At 38.9% G+C, this 19,288-nt stretch overlaps 1 protein-coding gene across 2 annotated transcripts; it reads right to left on the minus strand.

The window, feature by feature from the left end:
• Positions 1 to 1,812: 1,812 nt before the first annotated feature.
• Positions 1,813 to 18,856, minus strand: LATS1 (large tumor suppressor kinase 1; the record flags this gene model as incomplete). 2 transcript variants are annotated; one of them, XR_014546729.1, is made up of 8 exons in its annotated part: positions 1,813 to 7,181; positions 7,310 to 7,416; positions 8,236 to 8,418; positions 8,756 to 9,338; positions 10,249 to 10,306; positions 12,727 to 14,201; positions 15,729 to 15,879; positions 18,506 to 18,856. XR_014546729.1 is itself a non-coding variant. In XM_083607956.1 (7 exons), the coding sequence occupies 7 exons, from the start codon at positions 18,854 to 18,856 to the stop codon at positions 6,675 to 6,677; spliced, it is 3,357 nt and encodes a 1,118-aa protein (XP_083464082.1). In that variant the 3' UTR covers positions 1,813 to 6,674. The 2 variants fall into 2 exon arrangements, 1 of the variants encoding a protein (XP_083464082.1); XM_083607956.1 differs by lacking the exon at positions 10,249 to 10,306.
• Between the last annotated feature and the right edge of the window lie 432 nt (positions 18,857 to 19,288).

Genomic DNA, 19,288 nt, shown 5'->3' on the forward strand with positions numbered 1-19,288 from the left:
ATCTGTAACTGGAACTATCTTCATGTCAGGGACGGGGATCCCTAGGCCGAGGTATAGCCTTATCAGAGGTGCCTTCTCGGAAGTCTTTCCCCGACACAGCCTCATCCTGCCGCTTCACCCCTCGCTGGCCCCGCTTGGCGCCCGCGCCTTCTTGCCTGCTTGGAATGTGCCCTTTATCTCTGCCAAGGGTTCTTGCACGTCTGAATGCAGGATAGAGAGCGGGCTGAGTGTGTACAAACTAGCCTACTGGACCTGCCTGTCTGCCTTCAGGCATTGCAGTCATTTGCAAGGGACTCCCACAGGGCAGGGTTGATGTTGCCAGCCTGTCATGTTTGCAGACGTCTTCGTAAGGCAGAGTTGGTCTGCCAACAGGTTGGTTGGTGCCTGTAACTATGACCGTGGGGGTTCCTGCCACCTTCCATTTCGTGAATATGACCAAGTCAGCACAGGTCACCGAAACAGGAGTGCAAACATGCTGGGAATGTGGGCTTGGGAGAGTGCATCTTTGAGGCTGTCCTGCAACCTGCTGCCCAAAATATTTCTGACTCAGCACATGTGGAAGGCGTTGAGGCAGCAGGTTTGGTGTTGCCCTCTGTTTTCCTGAAATTAAAGACTATATGATTTTGAGAAGGGGTCCTCCAGATGTTTTGGTTGGTATCTTCCATTATCCTTGATCATTGGCTCTGCTGCCTGATGGGAGATGGGTGACATGTGGAGGGTAGATTCCTGCTTTGGCTTAGTGGCATAGCAAAGACAAGGAAAGACCTTTTTACCTTACCTTACCAGCAGCAGTAGGATCACGCTACACTCATAGCATTTCACAGAGCCTCATACGTTTCACAAACTGCAGTATCATAGCAATGCAACAGTCCAGAGCATCTACCAATAAGTAAACCTCACAGAGTTAAACTGGGCTTACTTTCAGGTGTGTATAGAAGAGCAGAATAAAGTGCTGTGTATTTTTTTTTTTAGGTTTGATTTTATAGTTTATTATAATGGTACTTTGGAATGCTACTTCATGTTACTTTAGAATAAAGACCAATAGGATAGGGTCTTATATTTGTACCTAAGTTGGGAAGAAATTACAAGTCTTATGAACTGTGGTTTTCAAAATACCTATATTTATGGGGGGGGGGGAATTCCATTACATGGTAAGATTTATACTCTATTTGTACACTGTCCTCGGACCCCATGGCATGAGGGCAGCTTTAGAAATACAGTAAATAACAACTGGGGGCAAAATCTTAACCCCTGGATGCTCATGTCAGATGGTAGTGGGATGGTGTGCAGGCTTATCAGCTGGTGAAAAGCACCACTGGTGGGGGTGCATGGTACCAGTGGCTCCAAGTTCTGTGAGGGCAGGTGTGAAGCAACTGCTGCTGGTACCCAGAGAAGCTCCCCGCCCCTCACAAAAAACCCCAGGACATTAAAGGCATTGGAGCTCCGAGATCCAAAGACTCAAAGACTCGTAGGTCCCTGACAAGCCTAACGCTAGTGCAAGGAAAAATGTATGAAAAACCACCCTTCACCCATGTGGCAGAGTTTTGGATGAGCTGATGGATCCATCCGTCTGTTGCTCCGTTAAGCATTTGGATTGCTCTGTGAGCCAGGTAATCATGGCCAGTATAAACAAATACAGCATAACATTTGAATGAACAGGATTTCAATACCCCCATTCAACAAAGAGGAGGAAGACCAAACCAACACTTTTTATCAATATAAACTTATATTTGATTAGCAGCTTATTCATTGAATTTTATTACCTCAGCAAATGGTACATTAGAGAAAACCGATTTAAAAAGTGGAAAGAGATCCATAAGACACTCAAGGAATTTAATGGATTACCAAATAGTTATTACATGCAGAAATATGTGAAGATGATTGTTACACTGTCCGTCAAGGCACTTCTCTCACACTACAGAATTTTATTAATAAAAGTGTAATGTTTACCAGCAGTGTTTACAATACAAAAGGAATATATACAAAATGCAATATAAAAGTAAACTTGAATAGTACCTTTCACTGGAGGGTATAGTAAGGCATTTTAAAGTTTTACTATCAGATGTTTACCCAAATATACCATTGCTTTCCTTTGGCTGCATTACAGAAAATACTAATGTCTTGTTTAAAATACCAGAGATCTACAGCCAAAAATTAACAGGTACTTTGGGTAACAGCAGCAGCATCTATGAACCCACTCACACTGCATTCTCTAGCAGATGTACAATATCAACAAAATCCAAAAAAAACCTGGTTCTCCATCACAGCTTTGCATACTGCAACAACAGATTTTTTTTTAAGTCTCCAAAAAAGAGAAAAGTTTTAGTCAAACATTCTGCAGGGTTGGTTACGAATAAGGTAGAAAAGAATCAGCAAGAGGGCCCGCCCAAGGAAAGAATGTAAGCAAATAGTACAACCGTATTTACAATACAATTACATGATTATAGAACATTTTATATAAATACAGGTCATATGTGTATATGGAAAAGCAAAGCAATGACATTTTTAACGTTTTAACTGAAAAGTTTATTTAGAAACCAAGTGTGGAACAAGTTTATGTTTTCTCTCTCTTTTGTTCGGTCCCGTCACAAACTTTTTTGTTGAAAATACTACAAAACTAAAAAAATAGAATTTCTTCTACGAAGAAAAATGTAAATTGTGCAGTCTATAAAATATTCGAAATTCACACCAGACTATTTTGAAAAAAGTATGAGAAAATCTACACATGAACACAAGGCAACTATAACATCACAATTGCTTATGAGCATATCTTCTGTTTTTCCAAGGGCACAACTTGGTAATAAAGACACACAAACTGATGAAGTACATTGCTAATAAAAACTGATGCTACAATAAATCCAGTCTGACTACTGATAAATAATAGGTCCACCAAGACTATAAGTCACAAAGAGTGGGAAAGCATGACATTCTGATTATATGAGGACTCACACAAACACCAGTTATCCTAATTTAGCACTCTCCTTCCCCAAGAAAAAGTAGCATTTGTAGGAATGTTTTGGATGGACAGTAGGAAACAAATGAGGCAGAATATTATTTTTATAATGTTCCAAAATGCAGTGTCACACATCACATTCCTAATTTCTCTGCATATAAATATTAACAAGCTTAATTAAAATAATTAATTTGGGGTCTACATTTGTGAATGTTCCATCATCACTCCTTAGCTGAAAACAGTAATGGGCAAAATTTAGAAAACTTAACAGGCCTTATTTGTGCACCTAAAACTTTTGATATGTTAACATTTGGATTATTATTATGGTTAATTTTTATTTATCACTTGCCCTTCAACCTAAGGTCTCAGGGTGGGTCACAACAATTTAGAATACAACTCTGTAGTTTGTTGTAAACTTTTTAATCACAAAAGTAGGGTAGGTTCTACAAATATACATCTCAAGTGTCAAAGGCCTGGATAAAGAGCTGTATCTTCAGCATTCTCTGGAAACTTTGTAGTGAGGGTCCCAGACACACCTCTGTGGGGTGGGAGTTCCAGTTTAGGGGCTGTCACCAAGAATGCCCTCTCTAAGCCTCGCCCAAAGTTCTTTGGGGCAACAAAACTATGAAGAGAGGCCTCCTCTGCCGATCTTAACACCTGAGAGAGTCTGCAGGGAAGAAGATGGTCCTTCAGGTATATGAGGCCTAAGTAGTTTAGGGCTTTAAAGGTAAACAGTAAAGGACCCCTGGGTGGTTAAGTCCAGTCAAAGGCAACTATGGGGTGCGGCACTCATCTCGCTTCAGGCCAAGGGAGCTAGCATTTGTCCACAGACAGCTTTCCGGGTCATGTGGCCAGCAGGACTAAACCACTTCTGGTGCTGTTGCACCATGACAGAATCACCATTGACTTTAAACACTAACATGAACACCTTAAACTGGGCCCAGAAATGAACAGACAACCAATGCAGCTGTTTAAGAAAAGGGATTATATGATTGAAAATGGAATCCCAGCCAGTAATTCTGATCAATTGAGCTTTCTAAGTAATCTTTAAGGGCAGACCAAAGGAGAGTGCATTGCAATGATCCAATTGGGAAGTTGCCAGGGTATGGAATACAGTGACCAAATCATTTATTTTCAAAATGGTGCATAGCTGGAAAAAGGCACTCATAGCCACTAAGGCTACCTGAAACTTCAGTTGAATCCAGAACCCCTAAGCTATGGACCTGCTGCTCCTAGGACAGGGTAACCTCTTCCAAAACAGGCCATCTCCTGGACTTGAGAACTTGGGATACATAAGATCTTTCTGTTTTCTCTATGAGTTTAGATGATGAACATTCTGTTTTGAAACTGAGAAAGCAAGTTCACATGTGTACTTAACTGTAGATAGCAGTTTAAATTTATCTGGCTTTAGCCAGGAATATATTATATTTTATTGCAGGACAAAAAAACAATAACTTGCCAGTTTAACTGGAACGCCTATCAATAATAAACAAGGGACAACCTTCAAAATCCTCTTTAAAATAGGACTTTTTTATTTTTACAAAAAACACATCTCAAAAGTTAGAATAACTGTACACTGCATCCTATATAATGCTAAAGTTAGACATTCCAAGGTCTGATTCACACTTCAGCTTCAAACACAGAACTTATGTTTTGTAGTGTAGGGGAGCAAGACAAGACTATCTGACCGCCCACAGAACTTTTCAAAAGATTGTCTAGTTAAGACTAAAAGCTATATACCAGATAAGGGAGGGTGCATGAATTGGTTTTTTTATATCCATCATATGTAGGACCCACACAAGATAAATTCTAAACCAGAATGTTAAATGATAACGGTGTTGGGGCAATTGTTTTTCTTGAAGACAAATATCTATATGCATTTTGCAGTAGCCTATACTCCATGAATATTACTGTTTTTAATAGAGAAATATTAAACATGCCTATTGCTCAAGAGGTAAGCAGGCCAGAGAATGGTCTAAAGGCACAAGATCTGGTTCTAATGCTGAAAGCAAGCAGCCCTGACCATGTTATCCTATATAGGCACAAGATTATCTAGAAGATTCTTATGAGCCATTTATGTCATTATCAGAGGAAAAGCAAGGAATCATAATAAATAATAAATTAACTCATTGCAAAAGAATAAGCACTAGTCAGGGAAGGAGATTCTTCAGAGCACATCACATTATTTTTCACAACCAGAGAGATATATACATATTCTTAAGTAGTTGTATGACTACTACAGGATGTTGAATCTGCTAATTCTTCAAGGGTGAAAAGGCTAGCATATGGGTTTGAAAGGGTAACTATTTGTGCAGCTCTGTGTTAGAGAGCAGGATGTTTAGAATAATCTGTGCAGGGGGGAACTGCTTTCTAAAAAATCAAGCAAGCAAAATTGTATGATCTGCTGTTTTTCCTTTAGTTTAAAGTAGCTGGCTCTGGGATGAAGAACTATTTACCTTCTACAATCACTGAGGTACAAACAGATTTTGCGGGTACAACAGTTACCTGCAACAGCAGCATGTGCCCTCTATGCAGGAAGCAAGAAATATCTTCAAGCCAACATGTACCATGGAAACCAGGACTTAGCATGTTATTCTTGGAATGATGAAACAAGAAGCTGCAACTTCAAAGGTATCCCAGAAGCAGTCTACTGGAGAGATAAAATTATACCTAATCCCCAGTGAACAGGATTACTAGTTCAGTTCAAATTAGTTAATGAATCTGGGAGTAAGGAACTGAACCACCTGTTTCAAAACAAGCCCTTTGGTTTGAAATGATACAGCACAAGGACAGTAATAATGGAACTGCAGGGAACCTGGTTATGGCGTTTCTTACAGGGATAGGATAAGAATTCATAGTAAGTATGTATCACAGGAACTCAAGTGTTTTCAGTCTTTTCTAATGCAGGATGAGATCAACCAGCAAAGACATTTTATGATAGGCCAGTATCACTCTACACACACGCCCCCCCCCGCCTCAATTTTATGTTATGGCACCACAAAGCCAGTAATGCTTCACAAAACAATCAAGCAAACTTAAAATAATTACTAATATGTGGACATCATCATTTATTGTCAGAAGAAACACAAACATTCCTATGCATGTTTACTCAGAAGTCAGTTCCACTACATTCTCAACAGTTTACTTCTAAATGGGTTTCGGATTATACTCCTATGCTTCTTTCTTCCAAACCCACAACCCCCACAGAGTGCCAGAAAATCCCTACTAGTTTACTCTCTGCAGTCTCATCTAGAGTGAGAATTTGATAAATAGTCAGGAAAAACAACTATCAGTTTAGTAAGTACATGGTATTAATGATATTTGGTCAAGCTAAGGCAATTTTAAAAAATGAAAAATTATGGGAGGAAAATAAATGTATGTGGTCTATATACAAATAGACAAGTATCTAATTTCCTAAAGAAATTACAGTTTCCTAATCTGAATACTTTACAAAGGTGTAACTATTTATTTTACAATTTATTTTTCCTAACATTACTGTTTCCTATATTCCTCTTTAACAATGCTGGAAAAAATGAATGCTTGAAAAAGGACTTCTGTGTTTATAGGGAGAAAAGAAAGACAGGAAAAACCACTAGATCAACAATGATCATGCATCCTTTTTCTCCACCCCAAGTGCGCAGAAAACCAGCTTTCCAACTGTTTTTCAGGTTCTCTTGTAGCATACATCTTGGAAATCCCAAAGAATGGTTTAAGTCCTCCACTAAATATAAACTAGATCATGATTTTGGGCCTCTCTTCTGGTCCTCTCCTCATCTTCATCTGATTCTGACTCCAATCTATGACAATTACTGTATTCATATTCAATAGGCTTGGGATAGCTGTAAGGGTAACCATTGTCATCAAAAAACCTTCGAAATGTAAATTCATAAAAAGCATGTTCAGGATGTTTGCCATTTTTATACCACCCATTAAGTGTGTCATTTACATTCCCTTCCTTATCCTCACTCCATAATTTATCTGGGTCAATTGGATCAAAATTTGATGTGTCTGTGGGATGCGTAATTTTAGGGATGTAGGAAGCAGGTTGCTGCCGCAGATCACTTGAAAAATCAATAGATTTAAAAAACGGATGTGCTTTTATCTCATCTGCACCATTCTTGCCTAAGCGGTCTTCTGGCCCACGGCAGAGCTTAATAATAAGGTCAGATGCCTCTGGCGTTAGTTTTGCTTGCAGTGGAATGTGCAGTGATGTTTTCCAATTGATAACCTTTAGATTAAAAACACAAACAAGTGCAACAAAATTAGAAGACTGTTTCAGTAATAAAACACCTAACCTCACCAATAAGTGAAGAAACACTTCTGAAACACATTTGAAAGTAGATTTTCCTCAGATACCTTCATCTGTGTTTCCAATGGTGTTTGTGCCAGAAAGGGAGGTTGTCCAACAAGCATTTCAAAGAGAATCACCCCAACACTCCACCAGTCACACAGCTGTGTATATCCTGAAACAAAAGAAAACTCAGTAATTCAATATTTCAATAAAAATTCTAGATTTAATTTGAGAACACACCAGCTATTTTTTTTTTTCATTTCATTTTTTCCCATCATGTTTTTCAATTTTCTACTGCATGTACCGGTAACTTTATTTTCAGGTCTTAAAAATGGGCTGATGGTTAGTGATACTTTTGCATGTGGCACTTTAATGTGTATGCAGTTTGGCTTGATTCAATTTCAGAAATGTTGCTATATTCAATGCTTATATAAATTATTGATGAAATGTTATTGAACATAATTTGTTTTGTGGAAAGGCAGCATACAAACAGAAGTCTAATGTAGCAGGACTGTTAAAAGCCAGGAGCTCTATCACACGTAGCACAATAATACAAAATTTAAGATCATAAAGTGTCACAGTACAGTCGTATTACAATGTTACCTGTATGATAAAAACATTTTGAAAAAAATGTTAGGCTCACCAAACAGGGGAAAACCTTCATTGTTCGTGTTTGCATTTGTAGTTGAAATGAGAAGCTACCTTAAAAATAGGTGCTTTTTCTATCCAGGTGTACTTTACCACAAGCAGAGGAATCTATACAATGTTGAATAACTGTAATCTTCCCCTATTAGGATGAAGAGTTCTTCACATTGATACACTATGTTGTGTTACAAAATATAGCACCATAAATTGTCATTTGTATCACCGTATACAGTCCTGTATTATAGCGGTGCTTCCTTATTATACCAGTTTGAGTTTTTGGGTAATCATTTTCAGAAACAAGCACCAAATTACTTTGCCAAGGAAAGGAACAACAGGAAACATTTACCTGTCCGCAGCAATACTTCTGGTGCAATATAATTTGGTGTCCCAACTAATGAGTGTGCCAGACAGCGCTGGTGCTGACGTGCTGCTCTACGTTCAAGTGGCTTCAGCCTGTCTCCACATCTACAGCTTGCTGGATCTCCCCATTCATTACTGAAATCCATGCTGTCCTGACGTGGGTGGTCACCTGCAACAGAAAACATTTTGCAAACCAATAGAAGCAATTGTGAAGGGGGTGACTGGAAAGCAAAATCTTGCTCATCTTTGCTGTAAATATATTTTAAATGATGTCATTTCACAATAGTCATTAATATTTTTTGAAGTGGGACAAGATTACAAAAGACATCTAATATTATATAATGGGTGATTGAGACTATCTCTGCTTTGATAATGACTTCACAAAATGTTATGGTGCTCAATCAGGCAGCAATGCGGAAAACCTGCTAGTAAATACAAGTAAACGCTGCTACTATATATGCTAATATGCAGTAACAAAAGGCCATTATTGCAAACATTTCTCTTACCACTCTGGTAGTATTTGGAATCATGTGTCCACCGAAAGCCAGTACAAAGCCCAAAGTCAGTCAGTTTGATGTGGCCATCACGATCAATCAGAATATTATCTGGTTTTATGTCCCTATGAATGAATCCCATCTTATGGACACTTTCAACTGCGCAGATCAGTTCTGCTATGTAGAACCGGGCCATATTTTCTGGGAAGACCCCCATTCGAATTAACAGACTCATCATATCTCCTCCTGGAATATAGTCCATAACGAAGTATAAATTGTCTTTATCTTGGAATGAATAGTACAAACGAACTACCCACTCATTATCAGCTTCTGCAAGAATATCCCGTTCAGCTTTAACATGAGCAACCTGATTCCGAAGTAACACATCCTTTTTACGTAGAGTTTTTGTTGCATATAAGGCATTTGTATCCACCTTTCTTGCTAAGCACACCTCTCCAAATGCCCCAATTCCAAGGGTCTTAATCTTAACAAACATTGATTTATCCATTTTTGCCCGTTTCAGACGGATGTAGTTAGATTCCTTTTGGCATAACATTTTCCTCATTTGATCCTGGGCTTCTTGGGATAACCCAACCTATGCAACAAATATGAAATTTGACAAGTGAAAAAAATGAAGAATTGCTCATGGAAAATGTCTACAAACTCAGGTTTAGGACAAGCAAAGCACCAGTCCTTAAATAGGGAATAATGCCTCCATTTTTATTGTTTTAATTTCTGTATTGCAATATGTTAGGAGTCAATGAAAACACTTCAGAACAAATATGACACAAAATGTAGTATTCAGGGATGGTTAAAAGGAGTGATTATAACAAAGCCATACACTAAGAGCCATGCACAATGAGGCTCAGGATTTAAGGATAATTGGTTTGATGAGGGTCTTGACTGATGAAAATAGGCAAGCTGAACACAACATTCTGTTATTGCTAAGAGTTTGGGGGACAGGATGGCTATGACTACTTTCCTTCATAGAAATGTTCTTAATAGTCAGCTAAAGCTAGATCTCATTCACATTTCTTCTATTTACATGACAAGAAAAGTAGTCGTCTCCTGTCAGGATTCAAATCTTACTAAAGAAACTGCACTATTTCTTCCCATGTGACTTTCTACCCTTCACTGTTAAAGGACTCAATTTATAATTGTGTTGAACACAATCTTTAGAAGAAAAGGAGGGTGGAAAGTTATACAAATAAGTGTCTGGCAAAATAAGTAATGAAAGTACTAAATAAACCAGCCACTTTTAAGTATACAGAATTAAGTAAAATACAAAAGTATAATTGTATCATTATCCCTGTGCTACTGCAGACCATAAATAATTTTATAAAACAGGAAAAGGAAGGAAGATTAGTAATCTGATATAAATACATTCAAGTACGGTGAAAGAATACATGCTTAATTCAAATGCAAGTAAGCATGCAGGGTCCCTAAGAAAGAGTCCATGCTATTCTGTAAATGCAACACTTGTCTCCAAAATATTACTTGCCTACCCAGTAACGAAGGGTAGAGATGTCAGGAAAGGTTCCAACACCTTAATAGTTAAATCAGCTGTTAGTGAAAGTGAAAAGGAAAGAGACTAAGAATGAACATGTAGAAAAAGCAAGAACTGGAATTTGATTTACACATCAGTTAGCTTACTATTACATAAAGATACAATTTAACAGGGATATTTTTTGAAAACAAAACTGCACTTCTAAAGAATGTCACAGAAGCAGAGAAAGGTGGTTCACCCTTGATTCCAGTGAAAGTGTAAACTAGAAATTAATAACATGCAGCTGAAATTCCAATGCTTATTTTTAACACAGGTAATAAAGGCAATTCCACTGCTTTGTCAAAATATATCTGTCTGTAACAAATCAAAAGAACTCACAACTGATTAAAACAGTTCCTTCCTACGTCACATAATTTTGGAGCGTATACAGTTGTTGTTTTCTTTCAAAGAGGCCTTTTACATTCCATCAAATAGCTTAACATAAAATTAGCAAGATTAAGGAAAACCCTTATATCTTGTTAGCCTGTATTCATCACAGGATTTATTAAATCTCTCAGTCTACTGAGTCACTTACTTCTAGGCCCATGTCTGCCACAAAAAATAGCTGCAAAGCTCAGATTTAGAGGGAATGGTCCTAGCAGAATCAGTGTTGCTAGAGTTTGGGGAAAATAATACTTAATCTCTTTGGCACATTCCTAGGGAAGCTGCCTGCTTGACTACAATTGTGTATATCCTTGGTTGGGCACATATAAATAAGTTTCCGACTTCCCCATTCCCAACTCTCATGGCATCAACAATTTGTTTCTCTTCTGAGCAATAAAGTTGAAAGTCGGCATACTGCATTTTTAGATCACTTGTTTCTACCCATTTTCCAGTGCTTCCTGATTGCATGCATTCCTTTTATAGTTTCTTGAATGCACCAACTTGGCTTCAGCAGACATAAGGAGATAGGTTCTTTTTTTCACCAAGAACCCTGTTTTCAAAAAGTAAGGTAGGCGTTTCCTACAAAGGTATAGACAATGGCTAGAGAGCTTCAAGCTCTCCTGTGATTCCAGCCTGATACCCTGACTAGAGCAGCATTATTGCTGATTGTTCGAAGAGCTTTCGATTTTTCAGGGTTTCCCCCCTGCAAATGAGATTCCTTCCATTAGGACAGGCTTCCTCAACCTCGGCAGCTCCCGATGTTTTGAGACTACAATTCCCATCATCCCGGACGACTGGTCCTGCTAGCTAGGGATCATGGGAGTTGTAGGTCAAAAAATATCTGGAGGGCCGAGGTTGAAGAAGTCTGCATTAGGATCTTTAAGCCATTCTTATTAGAATTCTCTTGTGCTTGAAACAAAGCTAATTGCTTGGACAAAGCTAATTGCTATATCTCACATCAGAACTTGATGCTTACTGCTTACATAAAGAGATATGTAACAACACCTGTGGTCTGAGGCTGGATTCTACCACTACTACAGTAAAGAGAAAAACAGAGTGAACAACAAAAATCCATAGGACAGAACAGTATCCTGGAAATGCTGCCCTGGGACTTTAATTGAAGGTGAAAGTATAAATTCTGCAAATATATTCTGGAACTGAATTTGAGATTGTACAGATACAGGCTTGGATCTTAGGCTCAGAGTCATCTCTGGTAGTCAAACAGCAACTCAGGATCAAAGCCATTTATCTGCTAGGTATAATATTTAATTATTTATTTATAGTTTTCAAAAGAGAGTAAATGTAGAACTATAACAAATGCTGCATTCCTACAGAGCTAGACTATCATCAACTGTGCACATGGAAGAGGTAAGTTAGTAGCATATGTCACAAACGCCTGCTATGGAAATGACCAAAAAACCTGAAACAGCTCCTTGCAGGAGCTTAAGTATATTTTGCTCATGCAACATTACTTCAGAAACAATTTTTTATAATTTTTCTTCCTAGACACAAAATACCCAACACATCTACCTTGATACTGTTGCATGATATAATACATATAAGGGAAGCAACTCAGATTCAACAATTATCTAAGTTATGAATTTTGGGGGGCTGTGGCAAATGATAGTATTGCATCTAACAGTAATGGCTGATGTGGTACGCTAGAGCCACAGACTTGTCCTTCAGAAACCAACTCTGCTGCAGCTTACCTGGATGTCATTGGACTGGAGTGTCAAAAAGTCAATCTGGTACTCCCATTGGTGCATTCATGGAGCCCCAACCTTGCTGGTGCTCCACCCAAGCACTGCCCTGGTAAGCTGCAGCACTGGTGCTGCCAGGAAGATGGCTCCACAGTTCTAACCCATCACACCAGCTGCTCCTGGCATTTGGGTATGAAAGATCTCAGATTCAGAGCGTTTGGCCATGAGTAAATCACTGAAGGTCAGCCTAGTTCACCTCAGAGATTTGACACAATGATACAATCAGAAGGCTTGAAAAACATTCCACACAGAAGCAACACGGAAATAGGAATTAAATAATTAAAAGGCTTTACCCGCATCATTTCATTTTCCAGTTGTTTCTTACGATGGAGTCGCTGCTGGTGAGATTTCAGTATGTTTTCGACATGCTGCTCCATAAAGAACTTAAAAGCCTGAGGAGAATAGCTCTGAATGCGGGACTCCCTTCTTTCTTCATCTCTCTTGTTTTTCCTAACAGGGACTGGTGAAGTTGTTATTTGCTTCTTTTCTCTATCCATTCCCTCGTTGTTCTCATTCTTTTCACTTTCTTCTTCTTTAGGGAAACTGGGCTGATCCTCTTTGCCAGGCTTTGCAACAGACTCGTAAGAAGTGACAGGTGGATTTGGGTGTAATAAATGCTTTGGATAAGGTGGTGGTGGACCTTGATATGTTGGAGCCTCTGGCGCAGGTGACATGACTGCCATATTTGTACATGGTCCTTCAGAAAAGGAGATGGGTTGGACAGCCTGCATTGGTTGTGACATCCAAGAAGGGTGAGTAGGAGCTAAGGCAGTTTGCAGCTCTGGTTTCAGTACACGCATGCTTTTTACTGGCTGCTGTATAGGAGCTGGAGTAACAGCAGTTACTGTGGTGGCAGAAGTCTGTGAATTGGTAGCATGGCTTTGTCTGCTTCCAAGAGGGTTATTGAAGGAATTTGACCTTACTGGAATATTCGGTTGCCAAGTTGGAATTTCGTGCCCAGAGGACGACTGGGGCCAGGATGTTGGGATTCCAGGAACATTTATATTGTACAGCTCCATATTGTGGCTGTTTCTGTTTGGAACCATCATAGACTGAGGAATGTTCCCATTAGGATAAGATGGGGCTGCAGAGCCTCCTGCTTGCATTTGCAAAGGTGTGGGGCTTTGCTGGCTTGCCGGAGACATGGGGTAAGGCGGTGGCGGTTGACGATTCGCTGAGTTACCAGGCACAATATTCTGATGAACAATATAATCAGTCTGACAATTGCCATTTTGCATTCCAGCCCTTCCAGATGAAAAACTAAATTTATTGTTAACTGAACTTTGCATGATTATTGGTTGCCTGCCAACAGGAACAGAACTAATACCTCTTTGTCCCTGTGTGGAAGGATTCATCGATGATGGATTTATAGGTTGCGGAGGATAGCCATCTTGCCATGCCCCTGGTGGCACTGGAGAAATGCGAGAGATCATATATTCCATGCTACCAGAATAGCGTTTTGTCTGAGAATTTGTTTCCCAGGAAGGAGGAGGTGGAGTTGTTCCTCTGGGAGGTGGAGGAGGAGGGGTTACACTCCTTACTTGAGGTGGAGGTGGCGGATTTGCTCTTTGTCCATTACCAGGATGAGCCTGAGCAAATCCTGTTATTCCAGAGCCAGACAAGGGTCTTCCTCCATCAGGCTGAGAAATGGGATTCTCGGAATGAAATGCCAGGCCATCTACCAATGCAGGACCATGTCTCTGAGGCACCAAGGATTCTTTAGAACCTTTCCAGCTCTGCCTGCGGTTGACTGACTGCTGCACTCCCCCTATTTGTTTTAAAAAGAAAACAACAGTATGCTTTTTATTACACAGTGCACTGTTATTTCAGAACAGGAATTTCATAGGATTAATAAATGTGATGTTTCATGGAAACAGAAGCAAAGTTCAAATATAACTTTGAAAAAACAATATGAATGATTCATTTGAGTTTAAAAACATTAATTTAAAAGAACTTACTTCTAGGAATAAGGGGCATGAATTAATTCAAATATATGCACAGAAAAAGACTGGAAGATCCTAAAGGGTTTATACCCTCAGGCATGCTTTCCCCAATCCCCAACCAATTTTTTATTTTAAAAGTTAAGTTTATTTTCCCTCTTGGTTGTTTTGTTGGGAGGCATTGTCCATTTTTTTAAAGGGGGTATTGCCTACTTTGTTTGTTTTATTTCTTATTTGAGGAATTAAGAGACCTGTCTGGGGTGGGGAGGACTCGAAACATCACAGGTGTTTCTTCTGTGAAATGGATATTTTGTGTAACTACATATTACAAACAACTGCATGTAACTGAGCCCAAACAGATTTTTTCCCCAAAAGGAAAGCAGCAACAGGAGGACACTATTTTTTCTATCCAGCTATTTATTTGCACCAAATTATTCCTATGCTCAAGAGGTTTTTCTCTCTTTTCTGGTTAATTTCTGAGTACGATAGGACAAAGAAACTTGTGGAACTCCACAAGAAAGTCTCTGGGGGAAGGAGGCATTTGATTTTCAGCACAGACATGGCAGGTGGAGAATGGACTAAGCATCCCTCCCTCTTTCACTCTGAACACTCCTTTCCTGAGGCAGCTTTTCCTTTTTTTTAAAAAAAGGGTTAGTTATGCACATTGGAATATAATATGTTAAGTGACCCATTGCTGTAAAACTTGGTCCAGATCTCTATGTATTGCCTTTCTCTGGCTATACCCAGTTTTCCAGATGCCAACCCAAAGGTGGGAGAGAAATGGGGCTGGAGCTAGCCAGATGAGATGAGGAAGCATTCTCAATTTACTTCCCTGGGGCTTCCTGGTGTCTTGAGTTAGAATGAAAGCAATAGCAAAAAGACACACGCACCCTGTTTCAACAGGCCTTTAATTAAATATCCACTTCAGAAGTTCAATAACACCATCTCCATCCAACCCGATGTCAAAATGAACTGAATACACAAAATTAATTGAGCTGCAGTAGTTTGCTGTAACATTGTGTAACACTGAACATAAAATTTTATAGCATATATAAATGAAAATGCTACTTTTTAAAAAGTCTTGTCTTTATTGTTTGGATGTTGAACTTCCAAAGCTTATCTCTCTGTCCTCTGCCACAAGATTTCCAATCATGGCGGAAGTGGCCAATTTCATTTCTTGTTTCCAAGGCCATATATTAGAAATGGTTTAGTCACGCTAGCCACATTATCCAGAAAGCTGTCTGTGGACAAACGCCGGCTCCCTTGGCCTGAAGCAAGATGAGCGCCGCACCCCAGTCGCCTTTGACTGGACTTAACCATCCAGCGGTACTTTACCTTTTTTCCGTTACACCTACCTGGTGGTTTTGTGCCAGCGTTAACAGGTCTAGCTGCTGCCGCTGCCATTTGTTCTCGCCGAGAATCTTGGTAGCTCATTTTACTTATGAATTCAATTGCTGCTTCTATACTGCGGCTGTTGGTTTGTCTTAGAGCTTGTACAACCATATCCTATTTGGGGAGTGGGAGGAGAAAGGGTTTAAAATAAAACCTCCAATAACTCACAACAAAAAAGTGTGGAAGGAACACATTCAAACCTTTAATGCATCATGATGATGACTAGATTAAGATCTAGATTTCAGTTCCCCAAATGTGGCCTAATTTGCATACTATGCAAAGTATTTGCTAATTATGCAAATCATGTGGGCAGTTGGGAAAGGATGTATCAACCCTCTCCTGCTGGTATCTCCCTCCAAATTACACGTTCCAGATGGCAGGGCTTCTTATATACTTTTCCATGGAGAATATAATTGAACGCTCAAAGACTAAATAAAAATTCAATATATTGTAAGAATTCTAAGACTGCAATCCTTTTCTGGGAGTAAGCCCCAATGGACACAATGAGTCCACTTCTGTACAGTATATGATTGAACTTACAGTTTAAGTTATTATCAACTCTCTTGCAAAGGCTGATGCATCCTTCGCAATCTGTCCTTTTTCTTATGCACGGAAGTGCCTTACTATATTTCTATCTCTCTCTGTAGCTTGGTGCTTCTTTTTTTGTCACTGCTTAAGACTTTTAAATGACATTTTATCTAACTCCAATACTGATAACACTGTGAAGTTGAAAATGCAATACTATCCTATTCAGAAGTAAGTTCCATTAAATTCAATTTGGCTTACTTTCAATAAGCAGGTACAGGATTGTAGCCTTAGGCTTCTTAGTGTATAGTGTTGTACAATTAGCTATTAAACTTGAGGAAAACTTTCCCCGAGCTCTATTAGAATTTAACATTTATTCTTCCTGGTACAATGTATTTTAAGGTTGAGGATTAGCAGTGTGGGAGAAAGTGTGATGCGGGATTAGGAGGAAAGAGTGAGTGTGGGGATTAGACTGATGGCCGGGTGGGATCAAAAGCACACTGAGCTGCTTCTTTCTCTCTCTTTAGAATACATAAGAGAGTGGTCTTAAAGAAAAACTCAAGGCAGACAAAAAAAGAGAGTGAAGGGGGAAAGGTAAAGAGCTAATGTCTGAGCTGTCTCCTGACACGTCAGAAGACTGAGGGAAGGTGCTCTCCTTTAGAGGGTAGTTGTGCCTGATTTCAATAGCTCACTTTCTGGAATAAACAGGAGCAGCAACCCAACTGAGGATATATTTATCCACCAAATCCATTCCTGCCACCCAGACAAAGGGATGCTTCCCAGCTGCAAGGGAGTGGGAAAGAAAACAGAGGGAAAACTCTCCCTTACATCATGCAGTAAGTTTCTCAATTCAGTGATGTATGTTGCAGGCAGCAGAAATAGCTGCAAGGGGATATCTTGCCACTTTCCCTTGAAATTCCTACTCCCTAGCTCATTACATATTCCTTTCACCAGTGGCAACAAAAAAGCACTGGGTGTGAGAGGAAGTAAAGCAAGAGTGAAGTGAAGACTATGAGAAGACAAATAAAAGATAGATAAGATGGTGTCCATAAAGAAGAGGTTTAAGAAAAGGAAGTGACAGGTTAAACTGTCTCTGATAAGGAACCCAATGAAGGTAATTGAAACAACAACAAATACAGTGGCCAAAATGAACTAAATTAGCAGCAGAGTTAAAAGGATGGAAGAGACCAGAGGAAGCTGAGAAGAGGAAAGGTATAAAGCTATAAATTAATAATTAATACTACACCAGTGCCTTGGCAGTGGAAGAAGACAACAAAAAATACATCTTAGTTATATTAATGTTTGAACAATTTTTTTGAAACAGCTTGAATAAAGAGAGGAATCAAAAACAACTTTAACATAAAAGAGAAGAATGATGCAAAGTAAAAGAAAATGAATATAGTGTACGTAGAGAAGTAGAAAAGACCAATAGCCCAGTTTGGGAAACTTCAAGAGAAAGCGAATGGAAACACATCTAGCCAGAAATAGCAAAAACTCAAGCAGAGTTATCAGAAATGGAAATAAATATAGAAGTGAAGCTGCAGGTTCTGCATAAAACAAAATAACAGGATTGTGAGGAAAGAGATAAAGAGAAAATGATCCAAAGCAGATGATTGACAGACTCCAGAGAAGAGAGAAATATGGGAAAGGGACTTCCTCTGGTAAGCATGTTAGGAATGCAGCCTCAAAAACAAGATGCATCTTAAAAGTATACAAGTTACACTGAAAGAGTTGGGTACTTGGGCTGATTTGTTGCAGCATCTAAAGCACTTGAATTTTATGCACTAATGAAATCCCAAAAATAATAAAATACAAGAAATAGAAAACACAAAAAGAGCAACAGTGCATAACAGTGTATAAAATAATTATCTCATTAACATTACTTATGGTATTAACTTTAATCAAGTAAGAGGTTGCTAGCAATCTGAAATGCTTGTGGAAAAGACCTGAACCACAATCAATAAAGAAAAACAAATCCTTTTGAAAACCAATAGAACTAACTAGAAAGCCAAAGTTATACACTGTATTTTGGACTGAATTCTAGACAGGAACATTAAGCTTATACTAGGAATGTGCATAGGAAGCAGCAAAATATTACCAGCAACACTGTTTTCTGAGTCCCCAGTAACAAATTACAAGCAAAACATTCACAATGATTTCATATGGCTTTTGCACTATCATTAATATAAGTAACCACTTAAATTTGTTATTTTACCTCATCAAATCCAGCAGCTTGTAGATCTTGTAACATCTGCCGATTAACTTCTGATGTTCCTCTTGTTGATGAACTTGTTTCATTTGCAAAGGGAAGCAGAGAATTCCGAATTTCTTGTAATGCTTTATGGTAGGTCACAAATTTAGGGGGATTTCGACCCTGTCTGGGATCATCAGTTGATATTTTACCCACATTTTGCTCAACTTTTGCAGCTTCAGAGGGCTTAGGCAAATTTCTAAGGCTTTCTCGTATTTCTTGCAACATTTGCCGGCTGCTACCAGTGTAATTACTGGCAGGAAAAGTTTTAGGCCTCATTTGTCTATAACCTTCTGGCTTCTCACTTCTCTTCATGAAACTGTATAACCTCTAACGAAGATTCACCTTCAATATACTCAACAAGTTGTATGGCAACTTCAAAATTGACGGTTGACCTTGATTCCAGGAGGATAACCATTCATTCAAACCTAGGTCAGCCAACCTAAATAAATAAATGAATGTCATTGTTATAACATTTTCTAATTGTTGTTTTCCTGCCAACAGCAAAATCCTATGCATGCTTAGTAAAAAATAACTCCTGCTGGGATCATTTGGTTTTACTCTCAATTAAGTGTGCATAGGATTGCAGCCAGAGTTTTATTTACATGTTTGTTTCCAAATGATTTGATCTGACAGCTTTAGCAAAATGCTTTATTCTTTATTACCTAGACTGAATTGAGGGAGGCAGGCATGGAGAGACTCTATAAAGAAGACACAACTTCAAAGATATGCATGTATAACTCGCCC

This window comes from Podarcis filfolensis (assembly GCF_964270895.1).
Source record: "Podarcis filfolensis genome assembly, chromosome: 3".
Lineage (NCBI taxonomy): Eukaryota > Metazoa > Chordata > Lepidosauria > Squamata > Lacertidae > Podarcis > Podarcis filfolensis.